A 15,492-nucleotide genomic window follows, 5' to 3' on the forward strand; every position below is an offset into this window, starting at 1 on the left:
TATTGGGTTGTATACAAATATATATTTGTGAAAGTTTGTCTTCTTTGTTACTTTGTCCTTTGTGTTATTACCTTTCCCTTGTGTTAGTAAAACCTGTATCCAATTGTTTTCAGTTTCCAACTTAAAGTCTCCAGCCTTTATTCCCCTTTAATCTTCCCTTTGTGGGAGGGGGGAATAGAGAGGAATTCTGTCCTTAGGGTTGTGGTCTGCCCAAACTGCTAAGCCGTGACAACAGGTAAAGCCTGGCTCTTACTTCACTTATTTCAGATTGGTAAGGACGCTTAGTTTTATGCTGATCAATCTAAAAAGTTACTCTAAAATTTGTGGTATCTAGCCATGATGTAATTCTGCTACTATAAATGAGCCATGATGTAATTCTGGTACTATAAATGCTGGTTTTCTGCACTTTGGAGTTGGTTCATACCATGCAGCTTGCAAAAGCCCTGCTAAATCTATTAAGTCATCCAAAATAGAAAAATGTTATAGCAGTTTATCTGTTCCAAACATTGTTCCTCTTTCTTTGTTCATGTCTTTATTTGTTTTTTACGTCATTCTTTAACATGGTTTTTATGCTTATTTTCATTCTGCCTCTAACTGGCTTTAATCCTTACTCATGGGCTGCATCCTGCTACATCGTGTAAAGTATCAGGTAGAAAAATGGCCAGCATAAGATCTGCTCCAATACCAGTATGTGATAATTAAAAAAAATATTTGGTTCTATAAATAAACGCTGATTTATCTAAAATTCTTTGGTTGCCATGGAGATTTTTAATGAACTTTTTATGAACATACTCACTTAATTCTTATGTAAATTCACATAATTCATTAAAGTGAAATTAAAATATTTCTACAAGGTGAAGTGAGACTGAAAATCAGAAGAAAGAGGGAGCCACACTTAAGGCAGTGGTGAAGAAATCCTGCCAAGAACCACTGAGTTTTCCATCAAATTTCTTTTTCTAGCCCACATTTCTTCTTCTGGCCCACATTATAAGAAAAACATGAGAATGTGAGGGGAGTTCAATGGACAGTAATGGAGACACAGAAAGCATGACCAGAGACAAAAACTGCAGTAAATGTAAATATATGGTCTCTCACATTCCTTCACTTATCTTCTCTCTATCTTCTGAGGATAAGGAGAACAGAGTCCGGCCAAGTCTGCAAAAATAAAGATTTCCCTAATATTTCCTAACAAAAAATCCTGGGCCTCCAAGGATTTTTGAAAGACACTGCCTGAGCTCAGGTAAAAAACGTGGCTGCTCCAGCCCTCCATGCCAGACCAGCACATCTGTAGCTGCCATGATATTTTAAACATAGCGCCCCAGAGTTTTCTCTTGCATGATACTTGCTTCCCAATAGGTGAAACAAATTAATCAAATTCTGAAATTAAATTTTGATTCTGAAATCAGAATCAAAGTCTGAAACTGGCCACTGCTTGCATAACATACACTGTGCTTATATGCTTCTGTAACAGTTAGCAAGAGTATCCACAATACGATTATTCATCCCAAGATTATTTCAAGTTCATCTGTTCCAGTCCTCTTTTGGTGGCCTTGGCACCTGTGGTGCATGGATATGTGACCAACTGATATTCCAGGAGCTAAAGTTCAACACTGAACTGAGATATGTATTATCTGAAAAGGCTTTACTTTTCAATCTTTCATTTAAAAAATCAACTTAATTATCATTTAGGACAAGAATTTTGTTGCTCTGAATATTTAGGATAACTGTAATTCTTTCTAAAATATTTTGCCTTCTCTTTATATGCTTGTAATGTACATAGGAAAAGCAATGAGAAATAAAATGTAAAAAGCACCCACAGCCAAAGTGATCTTCTAAGTTCATGAGAGGTGCTGAATCAGGTAACACAAGACTCGTTTGATCTTGAGTTGGTCAGAGACTTCCTGTATAAATATTATGTAGGCTACACCTACATAGGCTGTAGGTAGATATACCTCAACTTGCCACTTGCATGGAGCTGTTAAAACCTCTCTGCATTTAAAAAAAAAACAAACATGAAAGATAAACCTGTTAATAGTTGAGTAAATCAGCTAGTGCTCAATCAGCTTCCTGTATCTTGACAGCTATCTCTCTCCTTTTTTGTCTGGCACCCACACCTCTTATGTCTGTATTATGGTGGTAAAGCTGTGGCAGAAATAAGAGAACATGTATAGCAGAGTTGCTCTAATCACAAGAAGTCTCAGCATTACCAATACCTAACACACTTAAGAGCTCCATAGGCACTGGTATGTCCTCCCTTCAAAAGGCTTTTCTATTTCCCAGAGTGGGAATTCCCAACTGGGACACACACATCCTAGCAATCCCTGCAAAGTTATCTCTAGCGATAACAACAAAAGGCAAAAGCACATTTTAAATGAAAATAAATGAAAAGCCTTCTACAGTGGAATTAAGAACCAGGCCATCTTAGATGTCACATCAGTTCACATTCAGAGGGTGGCAGGAAGCCAGTCAGGATTATAATTGCACCATCATTTTTATTTGAATTGTTTAGTCATTTATAAAACTGCAAGTGTTTTTTCACATGGTTTTTAATGTTTCTGAGTGCATACACTGAGCACAACATAAGTGATATTCTAATCCTGATTTACAAAAAACACATTTGTATCTTTCATCTTGAAGAGAATATTGGTGTCAGGCGATACTGACTTTCTTGGAGTAGTTCTTTCCAGTGAGAGAACATGAGGTACTTATCACAAAAAAGTATTAAGGCATTATTACAACTTCATACAGGAAAAAAAGTACAAAGTGACATTGGAGAGATTACAAACGAGCATTACCACGCAATTCTTTATTCCTGAATTACTGGGTTTTATCATTATGACAGCTGAAATCAAGACACTGAATGAGCTATTATGACATCGACGGCCACTTTTACTAGAACTAATTTTTGTGTCTCATTGTGATTCCAGGGAACAGGGCATAGTGTAGTCAAGTCAGATGTTTCTTTTTTTTGTTGGTTTTTTTTTTCAATCCTGAGAGATGAGACTGTAAATTGCTCATGCAAAATAGAGAGTGAAAAGGACTGCTCTGACTCCTGTTCAGAAGGCAGACTGTCACCATGTAATGAGACTAAAGCTCAGAAACATATAAAAGATCTGCCTCTGGTTTATCAAAGAGCTCTATCTCAGTTACTGATTAATTTCTTGACTCTTTTTATGGCCCTTAATAATTCTAATTTCCATAAGCAGAAAAAAGAAGGTGTGCCTGAAGCTTGGGAATGCTTCAGGAAGTTTTGTGCATAAGTGATAATCATTCCTGCATCTCTTAGAAGGCAAGTTCTTTAGACTAAGTAATTAATATATTTTAAGCGTGTGCTCCATAAAGAAGACAGTACCAGCTTGAATCAATATTTTCAGAAGAAATGAATGTCAAGAGACTGAAGTCTAAGCAGTATTTTGAGACAATGAACTTAATAATGAGATGAAGGAAGAAACAGAAGAGTTTGGTCAGGATGCCAAAGTTGAAATGAGAATGTATGGACTGACATTACCATTTGAAGCTGGACAAATTTAGATGTACTTCAGTTTCCTCTCTGTCTTGGTCAGTTTGTCCATTTAAACATCCCACCCCAGAGCTCACTCTGGCACACTGTTTGCTTCCCAATAAGTAAAAAAAAAAGCCATCAAATTTTGAAAATGGGCACTGCTTGCATAACATACCTTGTGCTTATATGCCTCTACATCACAGTTCTCAAGACAGTCTAGTCTTATGTCAAAAGCTCTTTTTTACTGCTCACCTACTGAGTTGACAATAAAAAAATAATGCAAATTGGCAATAGATATTCTAACTTACACAAAATTCTCCGATTTATTGTAGAGTTACATTTGTTGAATTTGGGATGGTAGAATACTATGGGTCAGGGCATGATCTACAGCGTGATTTCTGAAATCTGGAATACATTATTTTTTAAATATACAGCCAAAACCAACCAGATTTCAATGGTATTAACTCAGATGTGTAGCTGATATTTTTTGTTTGAATTTACCTCCTTTTGGGTAACATAACTGAAAAAAATTGTCACAATGAAAACTCATTTCAGGGATAATGTGGATGATTTGATAGAAATACTAAATAAGGTCTAATTGGATCTTGGGAATTTAGAAAATCATCCTCATGATAAGGGGAATATACACCTGAAACAACTTACTTATCTGCTGCTCAAATACTGATCAAAAGCAGAATGGACCTCTGGGATGGCAAAAAACTAGAGCAGTAAAACAGCTGAGAGGACAACCATAGGGTGGATCTCAAGGCATGGTTCTGCACATCTGACAACTACAACACTCTACAGGAGACTTTCCAGGGTCATTGTGCCATCTCCTGAGACCTAAGTTGTGCAAGTAACAGAGAAGCAACTGCACAAGGCATCTCTGTCAGTCAAGACATTTCCTTCATGCATGATAAATAGAAGTATGAATTGAAAAGATTAAGCAAGAGATGGGATGTTCTTCCCCAGCTGAAAGCTATATTTACCCTCACAAAAACTCAGAAGGCAACCACTGCATAGCACAATGCAATTGTTAACCCTTCGGTTCCACTGAAAGAGAGGAAAGAGACAGCTAATGCTTAACTGGGGTAACTAGTGCAAAACATCTTGGCTGCAGATTTCTAGTAAATTATTTTTGGTATGAAGTTGAAAAGTGAAGTAATACTCCTATATCTACCTTAAGAGCTGAAAATAGCATTTTACATTTCTTGTTTCATTGATTCTTTTCTGTATGGCCAGTTTCTACTTCTGAGGTAGACAGAGAAAAGGTGGACGCTGAAATCAGACCTCCGTAGCAATAGTATTATTGCTTATTCATAGCATCACAAGAGGGCACCACAATTCTAGTAAGTGATGAAACATCTTTGCTTCTAGTGAGGCAGTGCCAGACAGCTTATCCTAGCCATATTACTGGATTAAGTATCTATGTGGAAATTAAGGATCCAATTAAGGATCAATTAGGAAAGATCAATCTGAGAGCTCAAATCTGATAATAACTGTTGAGTAAAAATTATAAAATGTTGAAATTTTGTAGTGGTAAATTCTATATCCAAAAAATAATGCAAGTCCCCATCCTCAGTCCCATGTATTCAGTTCTTCTATCACATGGATGGTTGCTGTTCAGAAACCAACCATTTCACTGCAATTTTTGTTTTCCCTTTGCCAATTCTCTCTTTGAAGACTTATGTACAGTACCCAGCCTTCCTGAAAAACACTCAATATGAACATATGCATATACAAAGGGATATGTGAAAGGTATCTTGACCATATATATGGTATCTTGTGCCTATGTGCAAGGCATCTTGTGCAGGTTCCACTCTAGCTCAGGGCTGGGTGCTTACTCGTTGTTTAACTTGAAGCATGTTTCTCCTGACTGCTCTGGAACAGTACTGAGTATATGCAACTTTCTTCCCTAAAAGATTTTATGGGAGAAGTTGCTTTTGTTGATACTGTTCATCTTAAGGTTTAGCTATGGCAATGCAAAAAAAAAAAAAAAAAAAAAAAAAAAAAAAAGGTACAAAAAACCACAATGCTTTTCTTTTTTCAAGTCGAAGATACTTTCAGACTTAGTTTTGATGTGTAATTTGTATAACAGTTCTCTTAAATACTAAACTTTAATTAGAAGGAAGATTAAACAGTCCTTCCTTATATGAGCTGGAAATCACAGGAGCCAGTGAACTAATCGATTAACTCAAGCCAGTATCAAATGCTATTCCTATATTCTCTTTCTCTAGAAAAGCAAATTCCTATTAATAAATATTTTCCCAATTACAGAACCTACTAAGTGCATACAGATAGGATACAGATTCCTCATCAGATAAGGAACCGGCTGGATGGTCACACCCAAAGAGTTCTGATCAATGGCTTAGTGTCCAAATGGAGATGTGTGATGAGTGGTGTTCCTCATGGGTCGGTACTTGGACCAGTGACCAGTGCTGTTTAGTATCTTTGTCAGTGACATGGACAGTAGAATCGAGTGCACTCTCAGCAAGTTTGCTGGTGACACCAAAGTGTGTGGTGAAGTTAACACACTGGAGGGAGGGGATGCCATCCAGAGGGACCTTGACAGGCTTGAGAAGTGGGCTTGTAGGAACTATATGAAGTTCAACATGGCCAAATACAAGGTTCTGCGCCTGGGTCATGGCATTACCATGCATGGTTGGGTGAAGAAAGGATTGAGGACAGCCCCAAGGAGAACGACTTGGGAGTGGTAGTGGACCAGAAGCTTAACATGAGCCTTCAATGGGAGCTTGCAACTCAGAAAGCCAACTGGGTCCTGGGCTGCATCAAAAGAAACACTGTAACTCTGTTTAACACATTTTTACCTGACATAACACTATCCTGGTGGCAGGCTGCTTGCTACCTCCCATATTTGATGATGACCTACTAATGTGATTTGGACAGTTTTTCCTGCCTTTTGATTGCTCTGGTACACTGATGCTATGCGACTGATTATTAACTTCCTTCATGAGTATGTGCTCTTCAGAAATTACCGACAGTTTCCTCCATTTTCAACTCATGTATCTTTCTCAAAAAAATCTCATAATCCCATTTGCAAACATGTTTTAAAGACAATTCCTGCAGATGTTTATTCATGTGAATAAGCCATATGCTGATGAGACAATTCCAGTGATTACTAACACAGGCATTATGTGCAGAGAAGAAAGTTGGACTGTAACATCCTTGGGGAAAGTATCTAGTAAAATGCATACAGGTAACTTACCTGTCAAACAGCTCTCCACCTGTGACCAATTCTAGAACAAGACTGATTTCAGTAGGGGTCTCAAAAATCTCCTTCAGTTTTATCTGGTAAAAGATAAAAAAAAATGTATGATTTTTGCTTATCTGCCTTCCTGATGAGCGTATCACGGGGTCAACAGCAGACAACAGACCACGGTCACCAAAGCAGAGGATGGTACCAGAGGATGCATCATTTACTTTGTCATTTTTCATGTTCTTTCCTACCACTCTTTTTTTCTTGCTAGGTTTATGTCCATGGCATTAATTTGTTGGTTTTTTTAATCTATATTTTCATTCTCCTCATAGCTCAGCAACCTCTGCATAACACAGGAGTTTAAGAAGTTGCTTTCATTAGTGCTTGTTTACAGCTGTCTCTCAATCTTTCAGAGTAACTACATGTAAGACCTTGCCCATGCTCCAAGGACTGACAACATCAAATTCCCCTTTCATTTACAGAACTTCTTTTGCATAGTTTCTCTCTCAGCTTTGTGAGAACATTTATTTTAACAAACAATTGATTTTAAGCATAGTTCTAGAGTCTTCCATAGCAAGCTGCTAATGAAGTCATGAGAAGATTTCAAAGTTCTTCCAAGTCTGTATAGTTAAACCAAAACAGTAATCTCTCAGGAAAAGAAGTAATTTTAAAAAACAAACAAAAAACAAACAAACAAAAAACAAACAAACAAAAACAAACAATCAACAACAACAAAAAAAACTAAGAAATCTATAAACATCTAAAAAATAAAAAATATAAAAGCCCAAAACCAAAGAAATAATTGTGGAGCAAAAGGCTAAACTTACAATGTTTGGATGTGAAAGGCGAAGAAGAACTCCAATTTCTGTGCGCACAATTTTCTTGTCTACCTGTTTAAAAATGGGGAGGGAAAAAGTGAAAAATGTATTTCTACATTCACCACAGAAACTCCAGGCTGCATCACAGGAAATGTGTACAAACAGCATATCTAGATCTTCTAGGAGAATAAGCTGATGTAAGACACACAAGCCAAATGTATCATCTGGAGTGATTTTCCTTTAACATGAGACAGACACTATAACAGAAAAAAAGCTGCATCTACGAAAATGATCATAAATGTGCATGTAAGTCACATAAAAAGTAGTATATAGAAGAGGCATCTAAATTTCTTATTTTGCTCAAGTTCTTTCCTTGTCTAACACTGTTTATGTTGGTTCAGTTCATGCCAGCAGAGCTTCCTTTCCACTCACTGTTCAGCAGATATACTGGAAGAGTCTTTCTGCACACATATCAAAAGCAGTGTAACACACTGCTTAAACCAAAAAAGTGATGGAAAGTCCAAATACTCCCAGCCATAGAAAGGGTATAAGGTTTAATTTCAGCTTGCTTCAGATATATCTAACAGCATGGCCCATTAATGCAAATGGGAGGTCTAGCCTGTCCCTTTCCCTCCCTTCTCAAATTGCAGTCTTTAACAATCCAAACACAACCTATATCCTGTTGGAGGACACTGGTAATTTCTTAAGTGAAATGCAGACCTAGGGAGTATTTGACTAAGGAAAGACAACTGCAGCTCCCCTGGAACTTGAAATCTTAAGCAAGCAAGACAGGAAAATGTTTGTAGGCAAATAATACAATCACAGAATGGGTTGTTTTTAAAGGGACCATAAAGATCATCTACTTAGAACATCCCTGCATGGGCAGTGACACCTCCCACTAGATCAGGTTGCTCAAAGCCCCAGCCAACCTGGCCTTGAACACTTCCAGAGACAAAGCATCCACAGTTTCACTGGGCAACTTGTTCCAGTTTTCCACCAACCTAATTGTAAAGAGTTTCCTCCTCATAGCCAATCTAAATAAACTCTCCCAATCTGAAATGGTTACCTTTCATCCTATCACTACATGCCCTTGTAAGAAGTCTCTCCCTAGCTTTTCTGTACCCGTCAGGTACTGGAAGGTTGCTATAGGGTCTCCTGGAGCCTTCTCTTCTCCAGGCTGAACAACCCCAACTGCCTCTGCCTGTCTTCACAGAAGAGGTGCCCCAACCCTCCAATGCATGCTTTTATGTTGCAAAGGTACTCAATGCATTGATGAAGAAAGTAACTTGATTGCAAATATACTTGCAGACCCTAGAGAAATCCTACACTGATGTCAATTCCAAAAATATTTCTTCCACAACATTCTTCATCCCAGAGATTACCAAATGAATGAGAATTGAATGAGAGTCAGCCAGTTAAGCCACTACCTGCTTCTAAACTGATGAGGCAGGTTTGTCAAGTACACTATCTTGAGGGTGGTTGTGTGCTATTTGTAGCGGAGGCTTTTGTAAACATGTTCTGTTTCTTGTTTAAACATCATATGGGAAATAAGCAGTCATAACACACAAACCTTTAAAAGGGACATAAAACTACCTTCAAAATCATATTGAGAAAGCCACATGCTTATTTCTCAGTACTTTATTATTCCCAGTAGCACCAAAATCCAAGTATCAACCACATGCAGAAGACAGAATTTGATTCTCCCCTTGTGCCAATAAGGCACGATTCCAGTTAGTAACATAACAGCACGCTGACAGTGGAGTAAATGAGTGAGGAAACAGAGTCTTTAGGGATTTCTTGAAACTCACTAACATTTAACCTCTCATAGAGGCTCTTCCACAAAGCAAAATGGAAGAAAATAAAAACAGCTTTGGAAAGATTCAGCACATTTGTGCAGCACTAGAATGTAATAATAAAAGGGGAATGAAATATTCCACTGCCTGAACATCTAATTGGAGGTAAAGAACACGGTCAGTAACTAATTCTTCATAGGTGAACACCTGCTCTGGGATCAAACAGCATTTCCCTTAAGCTTTGTAGCCATCACAGGCTTTGTAACTTTTACTGCTTTCTAATATGAATACAAGTGCTGTTTTGCTCTTGTCTGCTACATACACACTGAGAAGCACATTTGAAGAATGGTCTCTCCTGTGCCATTTTCCTAAAATTCTGTGAGCAGTAGCTTGAGATGCTACTCAGTTTCAAAATCTCCTTAGAATCAGGGCTGTTAGTCAACTCTGGGTTACTTTTGTGAGTGGAAATGCACAACCAGGGGCTCCAAAGCTCAGTGCTGTGTAGCAAAGGACTCTTGCTGACTCACAGAGAAATGCATATCTGGATTGTTTTCATATGCTTTGCAGCTTAGACAGGATCAGAAAAATTAATGTGCTACATTGCATGGACATTTCCACAGAAGAGCTGTTTAGACTGAGCAATTTACCTTATCCAAAGCACCATTACAAACTGAACAATGTACAGTTGGTTTTCTGCAGGGCTGAAAATGTTTGCACATCAAGCATGCTGGAGCAATGGAAAGCATGGAACAGCCCAAACACTAAAGGTGCTTCAGTTTGATACTGAGTTTTAAGTAGCAACTCAGAAACTGTAGAGGCCTGCTCTCATCTTGCAGGTGGCAAGAAATTAAGGGAAAAAGTGAACTCAGATTAAGTTTCAGGTCTTTGCTTTCCTAGATGTTCACTCTACACTGTAGGCAAGTCTCTCTGTGATCCAGTTCTTAACCTGACACAGTAGACTTTCATACTACGTCTAAGCTGGTGGAATGAGGAAAAGGTACCCCAAAATTCAAGATGCTCAGATGCAATGGCAAACATGCCACAAGCAAACACTTAGGAGTGTTATGTATTTGCAAGCACTCACAGGGAGCGTACCGCAAATTATTTTCAGCTTGCCACCACACTCCATTAAAAGTGCTTCCAAGTAGAATTTTTTGTCTCAGCTGAAGTAAATGTTCTGCAGCCTAACAATGTCAGTATTCTACACAGTCAATTGCTAATTAACATTAATAACTTTATCATTACTTTGTCTTCTCACAGTGAAGCTGAACTATTAAAATCTATGCAGACAAAGACTACCCACAAATCAGAGCTACCTATTCCACAGTAGTCTAAAAGATCTGTTCCCAATTGTCTCAGTTAAACACAGGGCTGCTCACTTACTCGGGTTCTCATGGAATGTTTCAAAAAACAAAAGAAATGGGCTTGAAATTTAAATAAAACTTCACAAGAAGATTCAATGTACATACTTTACTTTGGCCTCTTCAGGGATCTGACTGGTATAATACCACAGGAAAAAAGCCCTGAAGGGGAGAGGAGCCCAAGAAAACTGGTTAGTATCTAAGGATCACCTCCTCCAAACTCTGAAATGATGCATCCCAACAAAGAGGAATTCAGGGAAAAAGGGATGCAAGAATCAACAAGGAGATCCTGGACAAATTTGGACACAAAAAGGAAGCCTACAAAACATGGAAGCAAGGACAACTAGTCTGGCAGGAATATAGAGAAATTGTCTGAGCAGCCAGGGATCAGGTTAGGGAAGCTAAAGCCCAGATGGAATTAAATCTGGCCAGGGACAGCAACAGAAGCTAGAAAACCTTCTGTAGGTATGCTGGTGATAATAGGAGCACTAGGGGAAATGTGGTCCCTCTCTGGAAGGAAATGGAAGACGTGCTCACCCAGGGTATGGACAAGGTTAAGGCATGATTTTTCTGCCTGTCTACACAGCAAGTGCTCTGGCCACATACCCAATTTGCTGAAGGCAAAGGCAGGGTCTGGGGAGAATGAAGAACCACCTACAGTAGGGCTAAACTGGGTTCTGACCATCTAAGGAACCAGGCACAGGTTCATGGGACCTAAATATAAGTATCAAAAAAATCCTGAGGGGAATTAGTGGATGAAGTTGCTAAACCACTATCCATAATTTTTGAAAAGTGGTGGCAGTCACGTTCCCACTGGAAAAGTGGAAACATAATCCCCATTTTTCAAAAGGGAAAAAAAGAAGACACAGAAAACTACAGGCCACCCAGTCTTACCTCTGTGCCTGGTAAGATTATGGAGCAGATCCTCCTGAAAACTGTGCTAAGGCACATAGAAAATAAGGTGATTGATTACAGCTGACAGGGGTTGCCTAACAACAAATTATGCCTTTCAAATTGAGAGTAGATTTTTATTATATTAGGAAGTAATTCTTTGCTGTGAGGGTGGTGAGATACTGCCACAGATTGTGCAGGGAGATGTTTGTACACCATCCCTAGAAGCATTCAAGGTAAGGTTAGATGGGGCTTTGAGCAACCTGGTCTAGTGAGAGCTGCCCCAGCCCATGGCAGGGAGTGTTGGAACCAGATGATCTTTAAGGTCTCTTCCAACCCAAACTGTTCCATGATTCTGTACAGTTTCAGGCTTTACTTTTTTATTTCAGAATGCCTTGGATAACAGGAATTCCAGTTTCTGCCCATATTCTATGTCATAGAATATCATCTAATAAAGTCTTCCAGTCAAGACTTACAAGATTAAAACACTCTGGAGACTTGAATATGCTTTGTCATCTATAGAAAGATGAGTAGTATCTCTGAAATCACAGAACTGAGCTGGTCTCTTTATCAATGAAAGATATGGATGTCAGTCCTCACCAAAAGGGATAAAGAATCTTGGGGGATACAAAAGCAATATGACAGAGAAAGCCCAGAACAAAATTAAAATATACTCTTCATATGGGACCCAGTCTACCTCTCTCAGTTACTCTGTTGTAATTCAGTAACTAGCATGGCAGTGGAGAGTGGGCAAAAGCAGAATTAAAAAAAGCTGACCTTTCTGAGTAAAACCATACTTCTTTGTTTCAACTGGGCATTTATTTAACACTTGCTTCAGGTGATTTGATTCCTTGCACAACCTTTACTTTTTTAATGAAAATAGGAGTTTCTCAGTTAAAGAATTCCTTCTATCTTTTAGGGGCTGTTCTTGTTCAGACTGTGCTTGACCTTCTTAGCAATGTCAGCAGCTCTCTCTATGTGGGAGCAACCTTTGTACTCCTAATGGACTAACAATCTTTTTTTTTCATTTTAAGCCTGGCAGACTATCGTGGCTCTGTCTATTCAAGCTATACATGAGGTTCCTGAAGAACTAATCAAACAATACAGAAAACCACATCAGTAATTCAGCAAGCCTGCAGTGTCTTCTATAAACTCAGTAGGGAGTTTTCACTGTGTAGTTACTGAGAATTTTTAGTTTGAACCTCTGTAAGTAAACTTTCATTATAAATGCAAAGAAAACAGATTACTCATTATTTGAGCAACTACGTTCTGTACACATGTCCGTATGTCTTGGGCTAGTGAGGTGGTGTTTTAGAAACAGGGTGGACACAGAGGTGGCTCCAGTGAGAAGCTGCTGAAAGCTCCCCTGGTTCCAGTCCTTGTGCTACCTCTGCCCAAGGCTGAGCAGATATGGGAAGCTGGATGTGCCTCTGAGAGTAACATATTCAAGAAAGGGAAAATGAAACAGCAAAAATACAGAAAAGGACCTGCAAAGCAGAGGAGGAGAGGAAGTGAGAGAGAAATGGCAGAGAAAAGACACAGAGGTAAGTGAAGAAAAAAGGGGGAAAGGTGCCCAAGCAGAGATTTCCCCACAGCCCATGGTGAGATGGCAGCTGTGCCCCTGCAGCCCACGGAGCAGCACAGGTTAATCAGTCCCCGAAGCAGCATGGTGGAGCAGTCCTTGAAGGACCACGGTGGGGTAAATGTCGATCTGTAGCCTCTGAAGTGTCAGAGGGGAGCAGATGGGAAGCAGCAGCCTGTGCAGGATTGCAGAGAGGGGCAGATGTGGATCTGCAGCCCTGGAGGACCCGGTGCCAGAGGAGGTGACTGCTCCCGCAGCAGCCGTGACTCTGTGTGCAGCCCGGGCTGGAGCAGTTCCTGAGGGACTGCACCTGTGGGAGGGACTCATGTCCGAGGGGTTCCTGAGGGACTCCCCCGTGGGAGGGACCCCGCGTTGGAGCAGGGGAAGAACGTGAGGAGTCCTCCCCCTGAGGAGGAAGGAGCGGCAGAAACACGGTGTGGGGAACTGACCCAAAACCCCCTCTGCCCCTCCCCTGTGCCCTAAGTGGGAGGCAGCAGTGTAGGGATGCGGGGCTGGGAAGAAGGGAGGGGTGGGGGGAGAAGGTATTAAGATCTGCCCATGTTTTCTATTTCTCTTTGTAGATTAGGTTTTTTTCTTCCTAGTGGAACCTGTCTGGTTTTTGCCTGTTACCGTAATTGTGGAATGCAAACCTCCCTCTCCTTGTTTCGATGAACAAGATTGAAGGTGAATTTTCTTCCTCCCTGTTCCATGGTGGGGGTGGGGGGATGAGCGAGCTGAGGCTCGTTTGGTACCAGCTGGGCCAAAACCACAACATACTTGAGCTGATGCCTGTTCTTCAGACTGAGCACAGTTACACTGAACAGCTGCCAGTTACACGACTCTGCTTGCATTCAATACTGTTCCTGTCTACAAGTCTGCATGCACTTGCAAACCCGCTGGCTGCAAGTACAGATTATCTGAGCTTGTACAAGCATAGGCTTTTAAAAAAATGAAACAGAATTGTGCTATCTGCATATGATAGTGCTGTTAACTTTTTAAATGTAAACTGTTGCATAAAAGAAGCACAAGTTTCTCAAAAAGCACAATACATTTGCAGGCAAGCCAGAGGTGATTTGTGAGATTGTATAGCCTTCACTACTGTAAATCACATGCTGATATATCTGATTAAGATCTGGCTGTGACTCTGATGATCAAATGAGACTATTTAGTCCAGAATATTTCAAGTGGTATGAAATCATGACAATGTCAGGTGCAAACAAAACCATGCAAAACATGCAGTATTGCCCATTTTCTCTAATGAACTACCCTGAATCTCTGAACCTGCTGCTTCAATGACAGCCATTCCAGGAGACTTGTCATCTCCTGATGCTAGACAATTCCTCTGGCAGGGTAAACCCCAGGCACTGATAATGAAGTCACTACAGTGTTACTTAATAGCATGTAGAACCTGTAAATCTGTACATGAAGGAACCATATAAACAAGCCCATACACAAAAAAATGCTTACTATTTACAGGCTATATACTTTATTATCAAAGGAAAGCAGGGGAGGAATCCCTTGCTGAAACTTTTCAGGAATTGAAAATTAAAAATATTTTATATAGTTGGAAGAGGACACAGAGAAGCATGTAGAGAGGGTGAAACAGTTAGAGATAGGCAGACATGAAAGCAAGGCCTTATAGCTAATTTAGAGACCACTATAATTAGAGGCCACTCACTTCATAGACTGGAAACTGGGAGCTGCATTTCTTGTTAACGCTATGTTTCAACAAATAAGAGTTAACAGTACTTTTTTGTCCCTACGTCTTTCCAACCACCATGGTGGGTGTCTCAACTACATTAATTACAGCACATTAACTTGCCTCCTCTGCCAGGACCTGTGAACTGTGCTGGAAAGAAAGGTCAAGTGGCTGAGCAGGCTGAGAGCAGCAGGAACATACAGTGACGTCTTTCTCCAGAAGATCACCCCAACCTGTGAATTTGGTATACAATAGCCACAAAGTGCCTTCCATATTTGATCCTATCCTCTCTGGTGCTTCATATAATTTAGGAATAAATGGAGTAGATGATGAATGGAGGAAATTGTAAGCTATGAAAACTTGAACCAGAACAGGTGAATATTTCAGGAGGCTTACACACATCTTGCTTTATGGGCACTGAATTCACAAGCAGATTTGGCAGATCCCACAGAATCAGACCCAAAAGCCACCTCTGATTCACCAAGTGTGATTTGAGGTCCAATTTTAGTACTTAAAAAAATCCACCTCTGAAGATCCCGTAGGTTCTTATGTTACCGTAGATAACATCTGTGGCTAACTCAGCTTGTGGTGATGTCTAACTAACTACTCAGTTATGAGAATCTATCTGG

General features: G+C 39.8%; 1 protein-coding gene across 4 annotated transcripts in view; it reads right to left on the minus strand.

Moving 5' to 3' along the window:
* CAMK4 (calcium/calmodulin dependent protein kinase IV) overlaps positions 1-15,492 on the minus strand; it is a 136,393-nt gene that overhangs the window by 49,044 nt on the left and 71,857 nt on the right. For all 4 annotated transcript variants that reach the window (XM_071731653.1, XM_071731650.1, XM_071731652.1 and 1 more), the window contains 2 exons: positions 7,547-7,609; positions 6,729-6,811 (listed from right to left, as the gene is read on the minus strand). In XM_071731653.1, the coding sequence (XP_071587754.1) occupies positions 6,729-6,811; positions 7,547-7,609 (146 nt within the window). The remainder of the gene's footprint in view (positions 1-6,728; positions 6,812-7,546; positions 7,610-15,492) is intronic.

This window comes from Heliangelus exortis, chromosome Z (genome assembly GCF_036169615.1).
Source record: "Heliangelus exortis chromosome Z, bHelExo1.hap1, whole genome shotgun sequence".
Taxonomy (NCBI): Eukaryota; Metazoa; Chordata; class Aves; order Apodiformes; family Trochilidae; genus Heliangelus; species Heliangelus exortis.